Source organism: Sander lucioperca, chromosome 12 (assembly GCF_008315115.2).
Source record: "Sander lucioperca isolate FBNREF2018 chromosome 12, SLUC_FBN_1.2, whole genome shotgun sequence".
NCBI classification, from domain to species: domain Eukaryota; kingdom Metazoa; phylum Chordata; class Actinopteri; order Perciformes; family Percidae; genus Sander; species Sander lucioperca.
Window position 1 is genome coordinate 9457784 of NC_050184.1, and position 22269 is coordinate 9480052.

Genomic DNA, 22269 nt, shown 5'->3' on the forward strand with positions numbered 1-22269 from the left:
ATCAAAAAACCTGTCAGAATGAACTGAGACACACCTGCAGATGCCAAACAAATACTGAAAGAGTTATGATGATGTTATTGTCTGTGTTAAAGTGCTCATATTATGCTCATTTTCAGGTTCATAATTGTATTTAGAGGTTGTACCAGAATAGGTTTATGTGGTTTAATTTTCAGAAAACTTTTTTTTTGTACTGCACATTGCTGCAGCTGCTGTTTTCACCCTGTGTGTTGAGCTCTCTGTTTTAGCTACAGCGTGAGGCATCTCACTTCTGTACTATCTTTGTTGGGAGTTGCACATGTGCAACTCTGCTAGCTTGTCAGTTGCAAAGCATGAGGGAGTGCCATGCTAGCAGCTAGGCGAGCATTATAACGTGTGTTACAAAGTGACACACGTTCGTCACGGAAGTAAAGGCTGGACTACAATAGAGCTGTTTGGAGCAGTTTGTGAACAGTGTTTTCTGTTGGAGATGGTAAGTGCCTTTGGGGTGGACTTTGGGCTTTTTCACTTTGTAAACCTATAACATGCACAAAAAGATATATAACACAATAAAGGAAAGGGAAAAAGCCAAAAAGCATAATATGAGCACTTTAAACAGACAATCATTGTTCAGAGACACAGAACTTCATTATAAATGCCAGTCGGGCGCACCCTTACTCATTTTGCCAAATTGCTAAATGTGCTAAACATGATAAGTCTGTGGCAAAAATACATAAACTAAAACCTCAAATGTCAAGCACATTGAGCCAGGTTTATATACGTCGTGTTTTACAATTTGTTTTCTTTATTTTTGGCATTTTTGGCATTTTGGCTTTGTTAGTGACAGTACTGTAGACATACAGTATAGGCATGAAATGGAGAGCTAGAGGACGAGTATGACATGCAGCAAGGTCCCTGACCAGAACTGAACCTGTTACACGGTATATGTTAACCACTATACCAACAGACATTCCCATGCTTTAAAGGACTTAATTACTCCAGTTGCTCATTTTCAATTGTCACTCTGATACATTTACAAATATAAAAAACCTACTGCACCTTGTTAATGGGCGTCAGATAGTTTCTTATACTTACATACACATGGGTTACAAACATTTGACAACTATGCCCTAGCAACCTGACATTATCCATCTTCTGCAATCTTTCCTGTCAAAACAAAGAGGTGTGCTGTGAACATTAGATCTACCTACATCATCATCTGTTGCAGGTCTCAGCACACACCACAAACATACACTATCAGCACACATGCAAAACCACACGTTCTACCCATCACACATACACACACCCACACACAGTCTTGTCACTCATCTCCTTTATCACTCACTCTCCAGCCAAAGGTCATCTCAGGGCTTAGAGCTACGTGGAACAAGTTGAACTTGTGGAGACAGACAGTCATCAGCTGACGGTGTGTGGAGCTGCCTGTGTGTGCTGCTGATAAACTTTGTCATTAAAAACACATTAGACTTTTCCAGCTGTAATATCTGGGCCTCTACATGTCTACTGGTATCAGTGCAAAAGTGTTAACTCACTAAAATTATCGTTTTGCATGTAACTTTATTGGCTTTTTTTTTCTCCAAAAAATGCTGAAACATTTAGCAATATGTTAATTTCCAAAAATCATAATAATAATATATTCAAACTACACTGAGAAAATAAAAACATTTGGCATTACAATTCATATCATGCAATGGATCTCCAGTATCTAATGTAAAACAGTTCTAAAGCTTATCTTGTCTCCTCATCATATGTTTTCTGCTTACCTTGTCAGTCCCAATAAATCCATCATACATCGCTACACTCTCTGTCTGTCTTGTGGGTTTCTCTGCCTGTCTCTCTTCCTACAGTACGTACTCATTATTTTCTGACTTCTACCAGCCGCTAAAAGCCACAATACACCACCCCCTTCCCTCTCCAACGTTATCTTTCATTCTCCAACTCCCTCACTCCCTACAGAGTTTCCCCAATGTCTTCCCACTCGTGTCTCCTCGTTATCTCTTGTTTTATCCAAGTTTTATATCTAGTCGTTCTTATAAAACTATTCCCTTTATCACTATCTTCAGAGGATTTTGTGTAACAACATTTAACGGGCTTTGATGTTGACTGGCCTTAGCGGAGGACAGTGTTTCACCAGAGTTGCTGGTTCAGGTTTTTGAGTTGGCTGCTTTAAATATCCTATCAGGGAGTATATACAGAGAAAACATGATAAAGTGTTGAACTGTTAAAAGCGTTCTCCCCTCACTGTCAAAGTTTCTTCTGCACTTAATGAGGGGGATCCAGGGTGAGGCTGTGTGTGTGCGTATATGTGTGCAGCCCTACTGTAGAGTATGCAGGGGTGTGTGTGTGTGTGTGTGTGGAGGCCTATGTGTTTGAGAAACGGAGATTTCTAATAAAAACAGATCATCTGTGTGTCTGCAAGGCCCTAGTGATGGACAAGGTGTCACTGGTACAGGAGGCCACTGTGCTTCACTCAGTCAATACACGTACTCAGTGGTGAGTGACTGAGCTGACTTTCTCACCTTGTGTGTTTGTGTGTGTAGGTTTGTGTGTGTGTGTGTGTGTGTGTGTGTGTGTGTGTGTGTCTGTGTGTTGGACTGAGCGAAAGAGAGAGAGAGAGAGAGAGAGAGGAATAACGAGAGTGACAGACGAGTGATGACAGGTAGACGGAAAGCCGATTCGGCCCAAAGACTTCTCCACCGAAAGTTTGGCATACCGAAGAATTTCTCTCTTCATCTCGATAACTAGAGAGAGAGAGGGAGAGAGACAAAGAGAGAGAGAAAGAGAGGTGATACAGAAGAAGAGTCATTCAAGAGTCACAAAGGGAAGGTAGGAGTCACGAAGGGAAGGTAGGAGAGGCAGATATAACAGGTGTTTGTGTGAGAAAGTGGAAGATTTTCGAGGCTGAGAGACAAGCTTGCTGTTATGTACTGTGTGTGTGTGTGTGTGTGTATGTCTAACTGAACTTGAATTCAACCCGTCTCTACCACTCCTGTTGAGTCGTTGCATCAACCTTTTGACTTTGAAGCTGCTGCCAGATCAGAGGAGAGCCAGGTGCATGCTGGTGTGTGCAGACCGACTCCAGCTCTCCTACTGATACATATTAACTAACTAATATGTGTGTGTCTTGTGTGTGTGCTCTCATAAAGTCCTGCACTTCAGAAACTTACCAGTAGAGGTTTTCAAACAATTTAGCATCACATGATTCAAATACAGTCATTACCCTGATATGATGTATTGGCTTTGAGTAGTATGAATTATTGCCTGGTTTTGCTACATTTAATCACATGTTTTTTTACATTTTCTGTAGTTCTTTTATGGGAACATCCTTTATTGCGAAGGATTGGTGTGTTGACAGCGGCAACAGGAGTGTAATACAAAATACTGTATGGATGTATAGTGGAACAAAAGGCGATGTTACATGTGGATTCCCACTGGAGACATTAGATATGGTACTGGAGAGAAAATGTACATATCACTTTTAATACAGCACAAGTCTGAACTGAAATCTATCTTCTCATATCAGATCAGTCTATAAAAAATGTTTTCCTCTTGTTTGACTGGGGGAAAAGAGTTTTGAAAGACTTTAGACCTTAGATTACAATAATAATCTGACCAACAGTCTCTTCATGTTTTCAATTGTTCAGTGATGGATGGGAATGAATGTCCAGCAAACCGCTTTACATACAGCAGAGAGCAAACAGGAATTAAACAAAATGTCTGCCAACAGAATTCACTATCAAATACCCTGAAATATTTATACTGATGTATAAATGTTTTTGTAGTTTCAACAGGGGCTATAGCGTCAAACTCACAACTGTCATTAAGGCTTCAACGTCAAGATAAGTTTTAAAATCCGTCAGTGATGCAACCTGTGAGAGAACAGAAAACGTATCTTCGTCATCACAACACAGAAATGGGTTTCTTTTGTGCCATTGCTCATGCTGTTCTTTTCCTCTCTCCCTGCAGACCTGCTGTCCACCAACAGGTCGTCCATCTTCAGCGGTCACCATGGCCAGCTCTCTCTCACCGCCGTCTTCCTGGATGAGTACCGTGACCGCCTCTTCCTGGGAGGGAAAGATATCCTGTACTCTCTCATGCTGGGACCTGCCAGCAGCGAGTCCAAAGAGGTGAGGTTTTTGGAGACAATAAATAATAATATAATAAATAAGTTAAAGTTACTTAAAGGTGCTCTAAGTGATGTCACGCGTTTTTTAGGCTACAACATTTTTTGTCACATACAGCATAGCTGCCTGTCCCCTGAACACACTGTAAAAAAACGCGGTCTCTGTAGACAGCCCAGGCTCCACAAACGGCAACAAAAACAAACTGCACCAACCTGCACCACGAAACATAAACAGTGTTCCAGCCAATAACCGACAAGAAGGATTTGGGGGTGGGGGTTGGGGGGGTTAGTGCATGGAAGGGAGGGGGAGGGGACAGGATGAGGAGGAGGGAGGGGTGAGCTAGCCTCTGTTTTGTTTGACAATACTTCGAACGTCAACAAGAAGTGACATCACCCAACATCGCTTAGAGCACCTTTAAGTATTGGGTTCCTGGGTAGCTCACCTGGTAGAGCGTGCCCCATATGCAGAAGCAGTGGCCGCAGGTCGGTACTGAACCTGCGGCCACTGTGTAGAGGACCTTTGTTGCATGTCATTCCCCCTCTCTCTCCCCTTTCAAATCTAAGCCGTCCTATCAACAATAAAGGCCCAAAAAAGTTAAATAAATATTTTAATGTAATCTGCTCCAATGATTCATGTTTTGTAAAAGGTGAGTTACTGTACAGTCTACATTTATCATTCAATTTTGATTTAAGTTGCAGTGACTCTGCAAGTGGTTTTAATCTGTGGAAGATGATATATGGCTTGAAGGCGTACTTTTTTTGTGTTTTTCCTAAATTCCCTCTTCGCAGAACATCTGTTAAAGCACTCTTAAACTCATACATCAACCGTAAACGTGGTGACTCAAACCTGAACAGCCATTTTATTTTATATTAATGCTATTGCATCATCACTAAAACGGGAACAGAAAACAGTACTGGGAATTTTTAACAAAACTTAAAGAAAGCTCAGTTTTCAGGAATAAAAGAAAAAATTATGGATCACACACCTATTTTCTGGGGTAAATGTGTGATTTCCGAGTGATCAGTTCTGGAATTTATCCATATACGGTATACATGCAAATGTGTGGATACATGCATTTATTGCAGTAAGATTTTTCTGGATTGCATCTCCCTCGACAGGGTTATTCTAACCTCAACAATCACATTTTATGTCCTACTTCCTTTGCCAAAACATCTCACCCATCAATCTCACACCTGTTAAAGTGCAGCTAGTCGTGAATCAAACCTTGTTTTTCCATCTACGTCACCTTTAAGCTGTACATTTCATTTGTCAATCAGGCTTGTCAAACACAGCTGTTATGCTGCGAGAGTTACAGTTTCATGAGAGTGACAGTCAGACTAACAGAGAGAGAGAGAGAAAGATGCTATTGTCATCATTTCAGATTTAAAGGGTAAAAAGAATTAAATTTACAAATATTGGATCTTGGATTTTGAAACTTAACTGTTTAATTAAAGTCTATCCATTTATTCATTTCAAGGATCACATAGTTTATGTCACTATGATGCAGTGCTTTGGCAGTGCAGACCAGTATGTTAACAATTATAGAAAAATGTGTATCTCATATTAGAATGAAATTCATATATTTACTGTAGTGGAACAGAAGACATACGATATACATTTAGCTGTGATTTGTGAAGTTAGGGAGTTATTATACCTTTGAGTTATATCTTATGAGTATTCAGAGAGTTTTTATTGGAAGGCTTCGACACTAGGGAAATGAATAGATTTAAATTAAAACATTTCATCTCAAATGTTTATCTGAAGAAGAATAGTTCAGTGAAAATATGCACCATATATTAATTCATTTTTTATTTTCCAGTAGTGCGCCCAGTATCTCCATGCTTTGTTCCATTAAACTTGTTTCTAGCACAGAACAAAAATAGCTCTCTCTAAAACAGAAAGCATTGGTGTACTTCAGCACTTTAGCTAAGAGCAGCAGTGTGTGTGTGTGTGTGTGTGTGTGTGTGTGTGTGTGTGTGTGTGTCTGTGTCTGTGTGTGTGCATGTTAATATGTGTGATTCTGTGCTCATACATGAGTTGAAGACACGACACAAAGTAAATGGGTGAACTGGGAATTTATATAAACAGAGAGCCAGATGTCGCCCACCTTATCCACTCTTTAATTCCTCTCTTAGCCTCCTCCCACTGCTCTCTGTCTTGGCTGATGATCACACATGTAACTTGCTGCTACTTTTGTTTGCTGCGAATTGTTTGAGCCTTTATGCCCGGGCTTCTATCAGAGCCAGCCGTTGTGAAATATATCCGTGATGCCAGTTCAACGAAACAAAGGTTTATAAGATGACACACATCTGCCAAATACGCCATACACCAGCTGAAAGAAAGAGAAAAGAAAAGACAGAAAGAACAGAATGAATATACGGTTTGAAATTATCACTCCAAGAACACATGTTGATAGTAAATCAATGTTGCCGTGACAACCGGCGTTGATGTTGAAAACAGGAGGGCAGCTAAACTACAGTAGAGTCAGGAGCCGATTAGCCTAGCTTTGCAAAATGACAGGAATCCGGAGCGAACAACTAACCTGACTCTCTTCCGAGTTCAAAAACCAACACCACGAAACTCCCCTAAAAAACTATAAATTATCATTTTTACATTTCTTTCTGTGTACACATTTAATCAACAAGATACAACATATTCATTTTGAGCTTTAAAATGTTGGTCGGCATATTTTTTAATAGCGCTAGCCATTTTCTCTGCTTCCACTCGTTGGGCCCTATCTTGCACCCGGCGCAGTGCGGCACAAAGCCCGATGCAAGTGTCTTTGCTATTTTAAGACCGTCCAGCGCCCACATCGTTTAAATAGCAAATGCACCTTGGTCTTACAGGGAGGTGTGTTCAGGTGCATTCTTGGCGTATTGCTATCTGGAGGCAGCGGGAAGTGATCGCACCATTGACCAACAAAAACCTGGTCTAAAGTCAATAGCGCAGCATTTTATTGTTATTTTAACAGCGAATTAGTAAAATGTGCCTAGGCTCGTGCACAGCGTGCGTACACTATGCTTGTTACACACACACAGGGAAGCGCAGCAGCACACAAACATGCAAAATATTACGGTGCAAATCTGCCATCATAATAGCAATGCGCCAAGGTACAAACGCGCCTGGCTTTAAAAGGGAATGGGAGATGACACTGATTGGTTTAGTGCATGTTATGCCCAAAACACACCTATGAATTAATGAAGACACTAAGTACAACCCTTTTGAACCATGCGCCCGGCGCACGGACCCTTTTTTCCGCCGTCAAACTAGCAAAAGTGGATTTGGACACGCCCTAAACGCACCTGCGCCGTGTGCTTCACGCCGTGCACTTAGATTGTTAAAATAGGGCCCTTTGTGTTAAGCTAGGCTAACAATGTCACTGCTCCAGTTCCATACTACGCAGCATCATAAGATCTTTTTAATTTTATATTATTATTTATTTATGTCCCAACATTTCTAACTATTCCTTTATATGTATTTCTTAAATGTGTGTATGTGTGTTTGGGTTGAATGTCATCTTGTCATTTCTTGTTTCGACATCTGCTGCAGCAACACACACTTATAACTCTAATAATAATGTTGTGTGATTAAAATCTTTCCACTCAGAGATGAAAAGTAAATCATTGCCAAACAAATCCCATTTTCATCCATTGCACTTTTTTTGGCTTACCAGCTTTGTGGTATTCCCACACTTCTTATTGTGCATCTGGTAAAAACCTAAACTTTGTGAAAAACATTATAGGTTTTCACAACCAGAATGAAGTGGTAAACCAATGTGAAATAAATTACACTAGCTGGTAGTTTTCCAGCTCAAACTCTGCCCACCAGAGCTTACAATATGTCTTTGGCATAAAAAGTCACCACCCTTTCCGCTATAACTCTGATCAACAGTGTAGTAAAATTCAAAATGGGAGGAAGGTGTGATTCTAAACACAAGGCTTTGGTAGAAAACAAGTCCGATGGCATTACATCAGTGCAACCAGTGTGTTTCTGCTCAAACTGGATCCAGTTCTTACTGAATCAAATCTGGAAAGTTGCTTAATGATAATTACCCTGGAAAAACTAAAACAAATAGTGATTTAGTTAATGTAAATGTTTCATATGATGGAGTAAATATTCCACTTCCTCCTTCCCTAAAGCATAAGCAGGTATGATTAGTATTTGATATAACATCTTTGATTATTGTATATAAAATGTTGGTTTAAAGTTATGTTTTTTTTGCCGTGGAAATGTGGTTGGCACCTCAAATATGTTTCAGCATGTTCAGACAGCTGGTTTATTTTGCGCAGTGTTTACTTATGTGCAGTGTATCTTGTGGCTGTGCTTCCTTGGTGATTTTGGAGATGGCTTTTGGCCCAGCCTACTTAGTGTAGCATAATGCTATAATAATCCCATTGGCCTCAAAAGAACACAATGTAAAAAAGTGACGTGTCGATAAAAGCAGAGGTTGTGTTGAAATTTGAACCCTTTTCCCAGGGAGTACTTTTTTTCTTCTCTGAGTTAGTTTTAGGATTGAAGACTGCAAAGATTCTTACAATGTTTCAGTTCAATATATAAAGCATGCAATTCTGGCCTTGTTGCATCGGATTGACTCAAAAATAAACTCATCACAGCCCATAATTCAATCTGTTTGCTTCTGCCAAATTTGGCTTTGGCTCGGTAACACTGAGCTGACAAAGAAGACAGATGGTTTTGTGCAAAAATTACAACTGAGTCAACCAGAATGGAAAAGCACCTGCTTACATCAGCGTGCTGTTGCTACATACGGTAGCTTGGGTCCCAGCTATTACAGTATACTGTTTTGAATAGTTACATGTTGAGAGCACATAAACAATATTGGGACATGTATTGCCACGGGGTATATGGAAATCACATAATAAGGATGCTAAAATGAATGTATTTGATGTATTTTATGTGCCTACACTGGTTCATCAAATTTCCAGGTGTTGTTTAGTCTCTTTCTTCAGTTGGTATAATCTGAACTAAGTAGTGTAAAGTATACTGGAGGGTTTTGATCTATTGCAGACTGTTTAGCTGCTGGCACATGAACGAAGACGACATTTGATGATTTTCATCTTTCCATGATTTTGGCTGACTTCTAAAGTATTGTGTCTAGAGCTACTGACGTTTGTGAAGCCCCTGCTGTTTAGTTAAAAGAGGCAGTTAAAAGTTTAGATTTTCCTTGGCTTGGCTTTACTTGGCTCGCTTGTTTCCAGCTCTGGATAGATTTTTCTGCAGGTAAAAAAAATTAAAATTAAAATTAAAATTAAAGGGCGCTCTGAAGAGGTAGAGTCACATCGATGACGTGTGAAGAAACAGTTAAACAGAGGAAGGAAAATGGTGGAGGTCAGCCATATTGCCTAAAGCGTGCAGAGCGAGACTTTTGGACGATGGATGGAATATTGCAGTACACTGACTCAGACAGCCAGGTTTTAGGCAGGGCCTGATTTCACAGTATATCAGTATCAGTCAGGCATGCTATCAGGCTGCTTTAGGTCAGAGTGTGTGTGAGCCAGGCCTTTAACAGGCACGCAATCATATCAAATCGTATCAGTCCAGCATCGTGCCAAGAAACTGGTCCAGTGATCTCGACCATTTCAAGCCAAGTTTTAGACCGGCCCTAATTTATTTATTCATTGCAGTCAGGCATGATACAAATTATTGCTTCTAATGGATTACCACATTTGCATGCCAGATTTTAGATAAAAGCATGCTGGGTGTCAGACAGACCATGCAATCAGATGGTGTGAAGGTGGAGCTGTCTATCAAAAACAAGTTTGCAATAGTTTCATGCTGAGTTTCCATTATAAACATATTTTTAGCTAGAAACCTGGTTCGATTTTGTTGTTCTTTTAAAATTCTGAACCCCTTACTTAAAGGAATAGTTTAAAATTAGGCAAAAAATGCCAATAATAGTTTGAGTAAGACAATATATAGTAAACTCAAATTCTGTGTGCACCTGGACATATATTTATTTGTAAGTTTTGCAGTGTACATACAGTAGGTTTGATCCTTACAAGACTGAAAGTCTGTAGACTACACATAGTTATACTTACACTAGTTGATATGACATACCTCCCTTGAGCCAACAGGCAGTGTGCATTACCATGAAGATGTCTTCAATATTCTCTCAATTTGATTTATTGCATGGTGTATATCATATTTGATATTTCATCTTATACATTGAATGTCAATTGTCATTTTCTATTATCTTAGAGTGGTTAAAGTAATTCTAGGCTCTCCAAATTGACATCCTTTATCCTTACAGGACTTTTCAGAGAATTTCAATCTTTGTGAGACAGGTTTCATTCATCCTGATTTACAGTGAGTCCACTGTGCTGCCTGTGATGAAATAGGATTTATGACAGATGAGATAAAATCCATGTCAAACATTTACTGCTGATATAAAATCCAGGGGGTGATGAATTTCTGTTTCTGTCACATATCTCACTTTATTACTCCCCATTCACACACTCTTAAAAAACCTATAGCTACCACAGTGGCCCCTTGACGCACACATGCTGTCCATACACACTGAGACAATCAGACATAGTAATGCAAGTCAGGACCGTTTGTTTTCCTCACTACTTTCTTTTCTCCCTGTTAGCCAAAACAAAGCCAGTTTCCAGACAAAGGCTTATTGTCTGCTTGCAACTATCACACACACACACGTCATCATCTCAATACTGAGACAGAGTTGGGCTTTCCTCTTCAGTGGCAATTTCATTTCATTTTTCATTAGCTGAAAGCAGTGTGAAAACTATAGTCCCATTGTTTTGGGTCCAAATTCTATTTCATGCTTATCTGAGATTCACCTCTCTCCTTGTTGAATTGGCAGAATGAGAGGAAGACTTTGAGACTTTCCCCATCAGGAAATCTTGGATCTATACTGTGAGAACTTAAGAAGAGAAGAATTGAAGACAGTTTAATGCATTTGTTTCTTTAAGCTCCAGGTGGTCTAGTTAGGACACTTTGAAGGTTTGGCTGGGCACATATTTTGTGTTTGTTTGTAGCAAAATGTCTAATTTAATAAGATTGACATTGAAGGGGACGGAGTCTCTGGAGTCATCACTTTTACATTTACATCTGTTGCAAGTTTAAAAGTGTTTCATAGCATCACAAAGATTCTCTGTGTTTCTGTTTGTATGTTGTTGAGTACGTATCACCATCCATAGTAGGCAAGTGGAAAGGCCTAACTAAACACTTCCACATCATTCTCATTATTCTAGGAGTATGCAGTTAATCCAAATTAAATTAGTTTTTTCCCTTAATAAAGCTAAAGTTCACCCAAATTATATAAATCAAAAAATGTTTATCGCTTGCAGTGGTATCTAACCATGCAGGTAGTTTTGGGTTAATTTGCCAAGGTTTTGAGACACATCTGTCTCCAGATGTGTCCAGTGTTTACATCCATTGTATTGAAGTGGAGGCAGATATATCTGAAAGAGATTATCTCAATGCCTGGACGTATAAAATCAAAATTATATGCTTGGCTGCAACAAGAGGTATGTTAAAAAAAAAAAAAAAAGAAAAGTTAATGACCTCATCACTTCATTCACATCATTTTTTTTTTTTTTTTTTTTGTAATTTGGATGAACTGACCCTTTTATATAACTGGAATGATAAATGGGTCTGTCATGTCTCAATCAAGGTGGTTTCAGCTTTACAAGCCAAAAGTTAGCTCCCCAAGTCCTCGGCCTATCATTCCAAAGCCTTTGTTTCCTCATATGTAGAGCATCTGCTCTGCTCAATCTGCCTCTAATTGCTATAGAGTTCAGTTTGCAGGAAAAATAATTCAAATTTAACAACACATGGGCTGATTATGATGTTATGATTGCATTAACAGAATCACATAAAGCCTGTGTGGGTTCAACAAAGCAATTGCATGTTGCAATATGGCTGAATAAGGTGGATGTTTGCATTACTTCAAAGTGATGAGGTCATTAATCATCACACTCCTTTTTTCTTCTTTCTCTGTTCCTCCATCCTTCTTTTTATCTCCCTTAAAAGATCTACTGGCCTCCGTTACCTGGCAACAGAGAGGACTGCATTCAAACGGGAAAGGAACCACAGGTAACCGATTGACTTTTAATTCCTACTTGCTTGAACACATTTCCATTACAATATGTGTCTGAACACACCCAGAAACACTTTCTCTGTTTTCACAGAGAAAGTGTGTCTGTGTCTCCATTTGGATTGTCATTAACTCTGACAGTACAATGTGGTGAAAAATGAACCTGACAGACCCTGCTTGCATATATTAGGTGACTTCATTGACCTACGCTGTTAAGCAGCTCTATTCGTTTTGCCAAAATGTCTCCAGTGAAGAGCAGAGAAGCAGCTCTCAGCATGGCACGTTTCTCCTCCAAACCCTGGCTTGTCAAGTTGGTGTATGGGCATTCAGAGATTTTGGCTGCTCAGCAGTTGAATCCTGTTGCCGCATCAGTGTCTGCTCTGCTCTCAGTGTTTCTTCTGTATCTTCCAGTTCCTGCCTAATTTGGAGAAAGCCATTTCAAGGCGTTTGAGACCCAGGATACAAAATATTAATGCATTTGTGGCACTACTTTGCGGAATAATTTTAACAGCAGTCCCCATATGGCACATGTTGTGATAACTGCAGAATGTGCCTCTAGCAGTATAACAAACTAAGTGTACAGTAAATCGTACAGTTAAGTGCCAAGTTGCCACATCCCTGAAAAGGTACAATACACTACAGACTATTAATGACTCTAATGAAGCCTGAATAAGGCCATCATTCTTAGAGAAAGGACAAAAATAGGGAGGTTCAGAGACAGAGGAAGCTCAGAAGAGCACTGTAATTGTAAATGAAGACTTTTATTGGTTCTGTGAAGGAGGAAAATAGAGGCAGGACGTCATCTTTTAATGAATGCTAGAAATATAAAGGCTCCTCCCTAAGGAGAGGAGATGGAATTAAGGAAAATAAAAGGAGATGGGGGAGGAAGTGTAAAGTATTCCATACAGTACGAGAGGGGAATACAGTATGAGAGAAGAGAAAAACACAAAGGAAGGACAGTGTTGTAATTATGACCATGTTTACAACAAGAGGAAAGAGGAGATGGAGATTCTGAGGCAACCACCTCAAATAATGTCAAGTAAAGTTTCAGCTTTAAAAAAAAAGGCATACTGTAATGAATGAAACCAGTGTCCAGGAATGTGTCAGCACCTTGAGTTGTTTCCCTCCTCACAAGCCAACTCAGCTTTCTGCTTGTTAGCCTGTAGGTTCAAATATGTTGTATGTTGTACTAAACAGCACATAAGATGGAAAGAGGAGGGGACTAAAGCAGTAGACAGAGATAACAATGAATATAAGAGCATCATGAACAGGAAGGAAAGACCTGACAAAGGAAGCAGGTAGTGCAACAGTCTGCAGGAATGAGTTTTCAGGCATTCTAGCAGCGTGGCTCTAGGCAGACGCGTAACTATCGGTAAGCAGGGTATGCGGTTGCTTACGGGCCCAGACCAATCAGGGGCCCACGTTCCTAACGGAAGATATTGATTGACAGCTGGGGCCCCCTATCACATTTTCATTACTCGCGACAATCCCAGCAGTCCCATGTGCACTCAGAGAGCCACTGACCAAGCGGGAGTGAGAATGGGTCAAATTAATTTCCTTGTTTCTGATATGAAAACGAGACCGTTCTCTTAAAGGAGAATTCTGGCCAATTTTTACGTTAATTTTGATCGCTATAAACATGCGTGTACTTTCGATTGAAAAAAACCCGACCCGAATCAGTGCAGGCAACACGGAGATGCTGCAGCTACGTGTATGAGCTTCCACTGAACTAAAACGGCAGTTGTCAGGGCAAGTTTTAGAGTGCCTTTGTGCCTCTTAACAGACATAAAATACAATTAAAATGTCTGTGCAACATGAACAGGGCCCTTATGTGACAACAAGATGCATTTTCAACTCAGACATTGTTTAAATTCACCTACCCTGGTCCCTGTCTCGATCCTGCCGGTAGCTAACTTGCCCTGCTAGCTGATAGCCGTTAGCTGCTAGCTGCTGTCCGGTGAGTGTATTCAGCCAGGCTGCTGTGATAATCATCCCGATAACAATCCATGGAGCGGCGGTGGTGTGGCTATGTCCTCCAGTTACTGAAGGCTAGCTTTAGCTTGCGCTTGGAGCAGCAAGTTAATCTGCCTGTTGCCCCTCTGTCTGTCTCGTTCTTTCCAACTCTTGTGAGGCTAGTTCTTCATCTGTATACTCGGGTTCGAAAAAATAAGGACGACCATGAAACTCAAAAAGCTCTTCTGTGTGTTGTATATCTGCTATATTCTCCATAGTTACGTTACTCCAAGCTTCTTCCCTTGTGAACAACTCCGCTCTTCACTCACTACGCTCCGATCTGCGCACTACTGTTTACCTTTTCCTGCTACAACTGAATTCCCAGGAGACAGCGCGAGGCTACAGCTAGGCTTCAGTAACGCTATTACTGTGCAAGCCACAGACATCGTTTATCCCGTTTCCATGTAGTTACATAGTCACTGATATGGTCATAACCACTACAGTGCTCAATTACCTATTTTTGAGGGGGAAATAAACAAAAAATGTTCGCCGCGAAGGCATGATCTGTCCTCTGGAGGACATCCACCAGACCACCGGGCGCTCGGGAGATTTTTGTCGGCTGCGGGAGTTGAGGAATGCAGGGACGAAGGCTGCTTGCCTGGCTAAGGGAACTACCACACAGATCGACACTGCCAAGCCTCCTACTCACCAACGCCAGATCGATCACACACAAAATGGATGAGCAAATACACACGGAACTGCTGCGAGATGATTTTCACAAAAGCCTGGCTGAACACACTTATCACGGACGGCAGCTAGCAGCTAGCAGCTAACAGGCCAAGCTACCCACCGGCAGGATCAAGACAGGGTAGGTGAATTTAAACAATGTCTGAGTTGAAAACGCATCTTATTGTCATGTTATGGCTCTGTTCATGTGGCACAGACATATTAATTGCATTTTGTGTCTGTTAAGAGGCACAAAGGCACTCTAAAACTTGACCCGACAACTGCCGTTTTAGCTCAGTGGATGCTTGTACACGTAGCTGCAGCAACTCCAGTTTACTAGGACCGATCCAGGTCGGGTTTTTTTCTATCGAAAGTACTCACATAGCTATTGACCCTTTGCAAACACGTCACACGACCACGTGACGGCGCCATGACGGATGGCGGAAGCACAGGCTAAACAGTAGTGGACGAGCGGAAAGTTTCAATCAGTTTGAAATACATAACACTAAATAAGCTGTATTTGTGGCTTTATATGGTTTCTTCTATTGAACAACAAGTTGTCGTGCCGTTATCGGTCGAGGTAGGGCATCTGGTAGGTGCTCACAAAGAGCAGTATTTGGAGAAGTTGGAGATAGCAGGATTGGATACAGACCCTTAATTCGTTATCCCTCCGTTTTCACGGACCTCATTAAATCACAGAGTCTGCCCGACTTCAGTCCACACGATCTGTACCACTATGTGTTAAACGGGATATCCCCATATACTGGTGCTGATCTCAAAGCTTTTAAAAGTGTGGATGCTAACCAGTTCTTTGTAGCTGGCTGGGTTAGAGGTACGTGATGCTACGCTAACGGCGGGGGGAGGTACCTCATAATGGCAAAGATAAGACATCAATCTAGGGTTTATTTTGTATTAACATCTATTCTTTACTTAAAGGAGAATTCCTCAGCAATAGCTCAGTGGACGCTTGTAGTACGTAGCTGCAGCTTCTCCGTGTTACCTGCACTGATTCGGGTCTGGGTTTTTTCTATCGAAAGTACTCGCGTAGCATAGTGATCAAGACTAACGTAAAAATTGACCGGAATTCTCCTTAAGTAAAGATTTATATAACACGTAGCCCATGTTTTTAGAGGACATGGTCGGTCGTGGCTACCCATACCGTTGTTCACTGGGTGTGCCAATGCAACTTCCTAGCTAATGGATGCCTGAACACATCCCAGCTCTTGGAAGTGCAGTCATTAATTATCTATCACACGTTAATCCATGCAGTAAATCACGGAGTGTCTATGATCAGTAGTAACCACACATAATTGTAACATCTACCCATCTTCTTATCTGTGATTATATTCGCTGCGTAGCCTATGTTTAGATTTGACCGGTGGATATTTCGACGCGATGGGCAGCAGCTAGTGAGCCGTCCAAAGCTAGCTGCAGCTAGCTCGTCAGCTAGCCGGGGTAGGAGCTCCGCAGACCCGCATTTAACTCGTCTTTGAAGCTAGTTTCCGTGCCATGTCATCTTTAATTTAACCGATATTTTTTGTATGTGTGTTAAGTTAAATGATCAATGGAACGGCTTTCTTTTTTGGATATGTAGCTAGGTCAGTGAATAACCGATGTTAGCTAGTTATGTGGGTCATCATCGGGTTGGACCTGTTAGCTGGTTAGCACAGCAGCTAGCTGGTTGAGGATCATTTTATTTATCACTCATTTCCATTTGAAACAGAAAGGCAATACATACACATGCTTGTGTTGGTGAGGATTACTCTGCAGATTGTGAATGTGAGAACACAAACACGAACGAAAACGTACGAGTTTAGCTTGCCGTCCACAGCATATATATATATATATATATATATATATATATATATATATATATATATATATATATATATATATATAGCACTTCCGCCGTCCGTCATGGCGTTCATAATTTGCGCGAGTGGAGCGTGACGTCACGTGCAAAGGGTCAATAGCGATCAAGATTAATGTAAAAATTGGCCGGAATTCTCCTTTAATACATCCATGGATGTGTGTGACTCGAACATCTCAAATTTACCAACAAAACGTAGAGCGAAAGACCGTGCAAAACATTTCAGACCGTCCTGCCAACCTACATACACTTTTAACATTAATGTACGCTTTAACGATTTTTCACTTAAAGGTTGCTGAAAGCTGCTGCTGTTTCAATCCTGTCGGCTCTCTGGAGCGGGCGGGGCTGCTGCTCCGTTCCCCCCGCGGCTGATGTGCGCACACACAAACACACACAATCACACACGGTGGATGCAGGAAAAAACGCAGATGAGATGTACAGGATGATCTAAATTGAGGCCAGCTATGCTCGTTATTGTAAGTGCAATGATAAGTTAAAAGTCCAATAAGTACTTTATCAAACCATATGTCCCAGCCCAGGATAGGAAATTAACTAACAATGAAAAGATCAACAAGCCATTGACAGTGACATATATGTTCATATTTGATTCATTCAATAAATTATTATTTTTTGTCTTAAATCCACCAGCCATTTTCATATTATACCAACATTTGCAGCATCCTGAGCCTATTTGGTAAAGTTCCTAGGAAATCTCAGCCCAGAGTAATTCATTAATAGTAATAATTATTATTCTCCCCAAAACAAGTTTCCTTTTTATTTTTAAAGAACTATACAAAAATCTGTTTTTGCAACTTTCACTGTCTTCTGCAACTTCATTGCAACAAACATACAAAAGACATTGCAACTTTTATCGCAATTTTTTACAAAAGCGCCTGCGAAATCAGGCATTTTGGGCTGCAACAATCTCAAAAAAAGGCCACGAAATCCTGGAGGGACTGCCCTTGTGTGTTTTTTCATGTGTTATGGTGTGCATTCACCAGTGTTTTTGTTGTTGTTGTAGTGCGCATAGGCTACTACTGATTTTGTCAGTCATCTCATCTCTTATATGCTGTGTGTCTATGATCCTATCCTGTCCTATTCATGGTAGCCTACTCGTGGACATTGCGCCGTCATCACGTGCTGTAGTAGGGGGGCCCGCCTTGATAATCCTGCATAAGGGCCCGGTGTTGGCTTGTTACACCATTGGCTCTAGGGATGGCAATGCCATGTCTGTTGGTCGACCCTGGTCTATATCCACGACTTTCCACTTCTGGGATTGCCTCATTGCCGCCGGAAATTCCACCGCATGTCCTTTTTTTTGACTGGATTTCTGTTAACCCTTCCTTTGTGTTGGAATTCTAAACTCCGGTCGATTTATCGAGGACTATGGTTAACTGCTCTTCAGATGTCTGCAGGGTAAATCCAGACAGCTAGCTAGACTATCTGTCCAATCTGAATTTTCTATTGCACGACCAAAACAACTTTTGTTTGAAGATTTGAGATTGAAATTCATGGTTTTGAGTGAAATGTCTATTGGATGGATGGTCATTACATATTTGATACAGACATTCTTGTTCTCCTTAGGATGAATTGTACTAACTTTTGTGATCCCTGGACCTTTCATCTAGCTCATTCAGCTAGTTCATCAGGTCAAACTTAATTAATGAATTTAATTTGTCCATTACTTTGGTTCATAACTACAGTAAGTACCTGCAAAACTAATTGCATTCCCATCAGCCTCAGCTGTACTTTGTACATAGTGCTAACTAGAAAATGTTAGCATGCTAAAATGCTAAGATGGTGAACCATCAAACCATGTTAGCATTGTTTTTAAATGCATGTTTGCATGCTGACAGCCTCACAAAGTTGCTAACATGGCTGTGGACTCTTAGTCTTGTTAAGATGACAACATAACCAAAGAAATCGAGCAATGAAGAATGGACAGAAAATAGAAAAGAGGAAAAGAAAGAATTAATTGTGGAAAGAAAGGAGGAAAGTGTAAAAGAAAAGAAGGAATAAATGAAGGCGTAAAGAAAGAGATTTTGTAATTAAGTCTCTCTTCTGTGATGTACTGAGATCTCGTTAAATTTGGTCCCAGTTGGAAAAAAGCTCTCAGTGGCTTTAGTGGTGCTCAGAATACAAAAAATCGCACTAATTAATGGTTTACACACACACACACACACACACACACACACACACACACACATACACACACACACACGCAAAATGAAGACAGTGTTGTACGACTTGTAAAAGTACTGTGACTTTTTGTGTCTTTTTCACACATACATATGTTCCATCTCATTTGTTTGCTTCTTGCATCTGTTAAACATAACTGAGTTTGACAAAAAGTGGTCAAGGTTGAAAGGTGAAAGATCTTTACATTGTTGTTTTTTTGGACGTGTGTGTGTTTGGTGATAGAGAGAAAGGCATACATATGAGACAGAGACAGAAAGAAAGAGAGAGAGAGAGAGTTCCAGTCAGTCCTTATACAGTACTTTAGCTGCATGACCGTCCTCAATATATACCTTGACATTAAAAGTAAGTGAAAAATAAGTAAAGCATTCCTTCTTTAACTCTTTAATGAAAGCCTCTGCTTCACAGCCTTGTACTGACAAGTGTCTACCACCATAAACATGTTTTTACTGATAGTGTTTCCTCCCAGAGTCACAACCTCATGACCTTCACCATCATTAATTACAGCTCAGACAAATAAATAACAGGCTGAGGGGAGGCACTCAGTGACTTCAGTCAAGCATGCAGTGTCTTGCTCGGGCTGTTAACACATTTCTCTGCTTCATCTATCTGCATATACTGCTTACAATTGGATTGATTATCTAATCAGCTGCTTCCTCCATCTCCAATGCGTTAACATTGTAGGGATTCAGAGCAGAGATAGCATGTTAAGCATTTTGAGTGTGTGGAAGATTCAGCTTTGAGAAGAGGTGCGAGGCTTTGTGTATGCAAGTCAGAATTCCGTACATCTCTATATGAGAACTAAAAAATGCACAATATGTGCGCTTAATTCTGCGCTTTGTTTTTTCATGACAAGCTTTATAGTGCCAGTAATTTGGCTTCCCCCATGATTTGGCTTTATCAGAAGAGCTGTGATCAGTTCTATTTTGTTTGAATCTAGTCTTTGGCATTTGGTATGTCTGAGTATGGGAAAGTGAGAGACTGTCCTCTAAAGAAAAATGGTCAGGAGAAGTTAAACTGCAGCAAAGTCTTAAGAAGGTCAGGGTTTGTGTCTTCTGTCCTATCAACTGTAAATGTTGGTTTCTTTTAACCATGGATGTGAGGTTTCCATATTCTAAACATAGGTAGTACGTTTAGTTGCTTAAAGCTACCCACAACTTTTAAAGGGGGCAGATTAGAAAACACTCTTATGAATAATGATTGGAATGCAGGGGTGGATTGGCCATCGGGAATACCGGGAACAATCCATAACGGCCGGTCCATTTCAGGCCGAACCGGCCGGTGGTCAATAAGTTTTTTTGTTGTTTTTTTTTCCTTTCATGCGCGACCGGCCTGGCCGGCCGTTCAGCTGCAGCGGAGCGCTGTGTCTGTGTGTGTTTCAGATCGGGCCAAACCAATACTTTCAATCTTGAGGGGGGATACGAGCGGCCCCTCCTAACTTGGACTGATCCTCGTTTTTGGAGTCTCCAACTGACTGTGCACATGACATGCTGGTAGTTAGCAGTATACTGTGACTTATGTGTTCAAGTTTTGCTGACCTGGTTGTGTTCAGTGCAGTGGTGACTTGCTTATACAACCTGAGGAGGCAGGTGTCATCCTAAAGTTTGAAGGTCTTCAGCGTAATCTGATTCTCTTTATAACATAAAAACACTATTAGAATTAAAATAACTGCAAAACATCCTTCTGCTCGTGCACCAAGGGCACTCGCGTAAAAGGCCTCTCCATCTTAAAGTCCCGGGCTGAATTTCAGTCCCAGTACGGCCCTGTTGGAATGGGAATACTTTTGGAGTCACTTATAATACAGCGCTAAACAACTACCTGTTTTGTAATTAAGGTATTTGTTGAAAAGTAATAGGACAGGTAAATCGACTGGATAAAAGTGATCAACATGTGATTTAAAGCCTAATTTATGGAAGAGTGAAAGCATAATGTCTGTGACCATATTGTCTACATGCACTAGAAGTTTGTACATCTCTCCAACATCAGTGAACAATGCAGTAGCACTACAATTAAAACTTCCACTTTCTACCTAAGAATGGCAACTAAATATAATTCCTTGATGGGACAGAAGCCGGGCCAGTATATTGTATGCAATGTCCTTCTCCATATTGACTTGTGAACTGGTAAATTATGTTTGTTTCAAGCTAAAACAAATATAAATCTCTTAAGACTGAAAGTATACTTTACCGTTTACTGGAATAATGCAGGACTAAACATTAATACATGTGGGCTCCAGATTTGGGACGATACAGCAGCTCCTCTTTTTGAATGTTTTTTTTTGTTTCATATTTATGAGAAAAAGATGCTGCAGAGACAAACAAAGATCAAGTGTTTTCGTTGCCAAAATGTTGGTTGCAGCTTTTAGGCCTGCCAGGAAGCTATGTAGGTGACTTTTTTTTTTTTTTTATCATAAAATGAATATTTTATTGGATCCATGGGAGTAGCTCATAGATATTTGGAAAATAATCCCACACACTTTGGTGAGAGTTTCTTGCAATGACTGAATGTTTTCAGTGCTGTCTGGAAGTAAATCGACAGTACTTAGAAAATGGGTTTCTTTGAGGATCAAACAGCTGCTGAGACCAAAGACTTGCAGAGGCCAGTTCATCCAGCTGTCCTGCTTTGAACTTCTTTTATGATGTTTGTGTCTGTCTGTCTGTGATTGTTTGTGTGTGTGTGTGTGTGTGTGTGTGTGTGTGTGTGTGTGTGTGTGTGTGTGTATGTGTGTGTGCGTGCGTGTGTGTGTGTGCCTGAATATGTTGGTCCTCATTTCCTGTTAGGATTGCAGAATCTGACTTTTCTCCACTGAACATTGGCTGTTTATACTGGAAACTGCTCTCCATGTCCAACCTTGCCTCTCCCTGTCCGGGTCACTCATCATGCATGTCTGGCAGCTGAAGCTCTTTGCTGTTAGCTCCATGTGAGCTCTACCACTGTGCTCAATAGACATTGCTAATAAACTGGTTACAACCACAAAAGTAAAGTCTAATCAAGCACAATTATCCAAGCAGCAACAGAATTGCGCTTTCAGATTTAAAACACAAAATCCATTGGCATTTAGCAAAATGTAAGAGGAGTTGATAATAGTTTTCCGGTCAGCACTGGCAACGGAATAGGGTGGACAACGAGATATTTTGTGCAGAAGAAAATGTGTAGATTAATTATTCAAAAGACATGTTTGATGTTCAGATAAGCATGGGGGGTTCTGTGGTTATTTTACAACAGCATCAGCTGGTTGCAATGTTTAACCTAGGTTGGCACCTATGCTGGTTAGTTAGTTAATTGTTTCTGACATGGCAAAAATAACAATGCCATTTTTACCTTTAAGTCCT

General features: G+C 40.5%; 1 protein-coding gene across 2 annotated transcripts in view; it reads left to right on the top strand.

The window, feature by feature from the left end:
• Window positions 1-22269, top strand: part of sema3bl (sema domain, immunoglobulin domain (Ig), short basic domain, secreted, (semaphorin) 3bl) — a 69182-nt gene that overhangs the window by 16340 nt on the left and 30573 nt on the right. For both annotated transcript variants that reach the window (XM_031286434.2, XM_031286435.2), the window contains exons 2-3: window positions 3961-4121; window positions 12129-12191. In XM_031286434.2, coding sequence (XP_031142294.1) covers window positions 3961-4121; window positions 12129-12191 — 224 coding nt within the window. The remainder of the gene's footprint in view (window positions 1-3960; window positions 4122-12128; window positions 12192-22269) is intronic.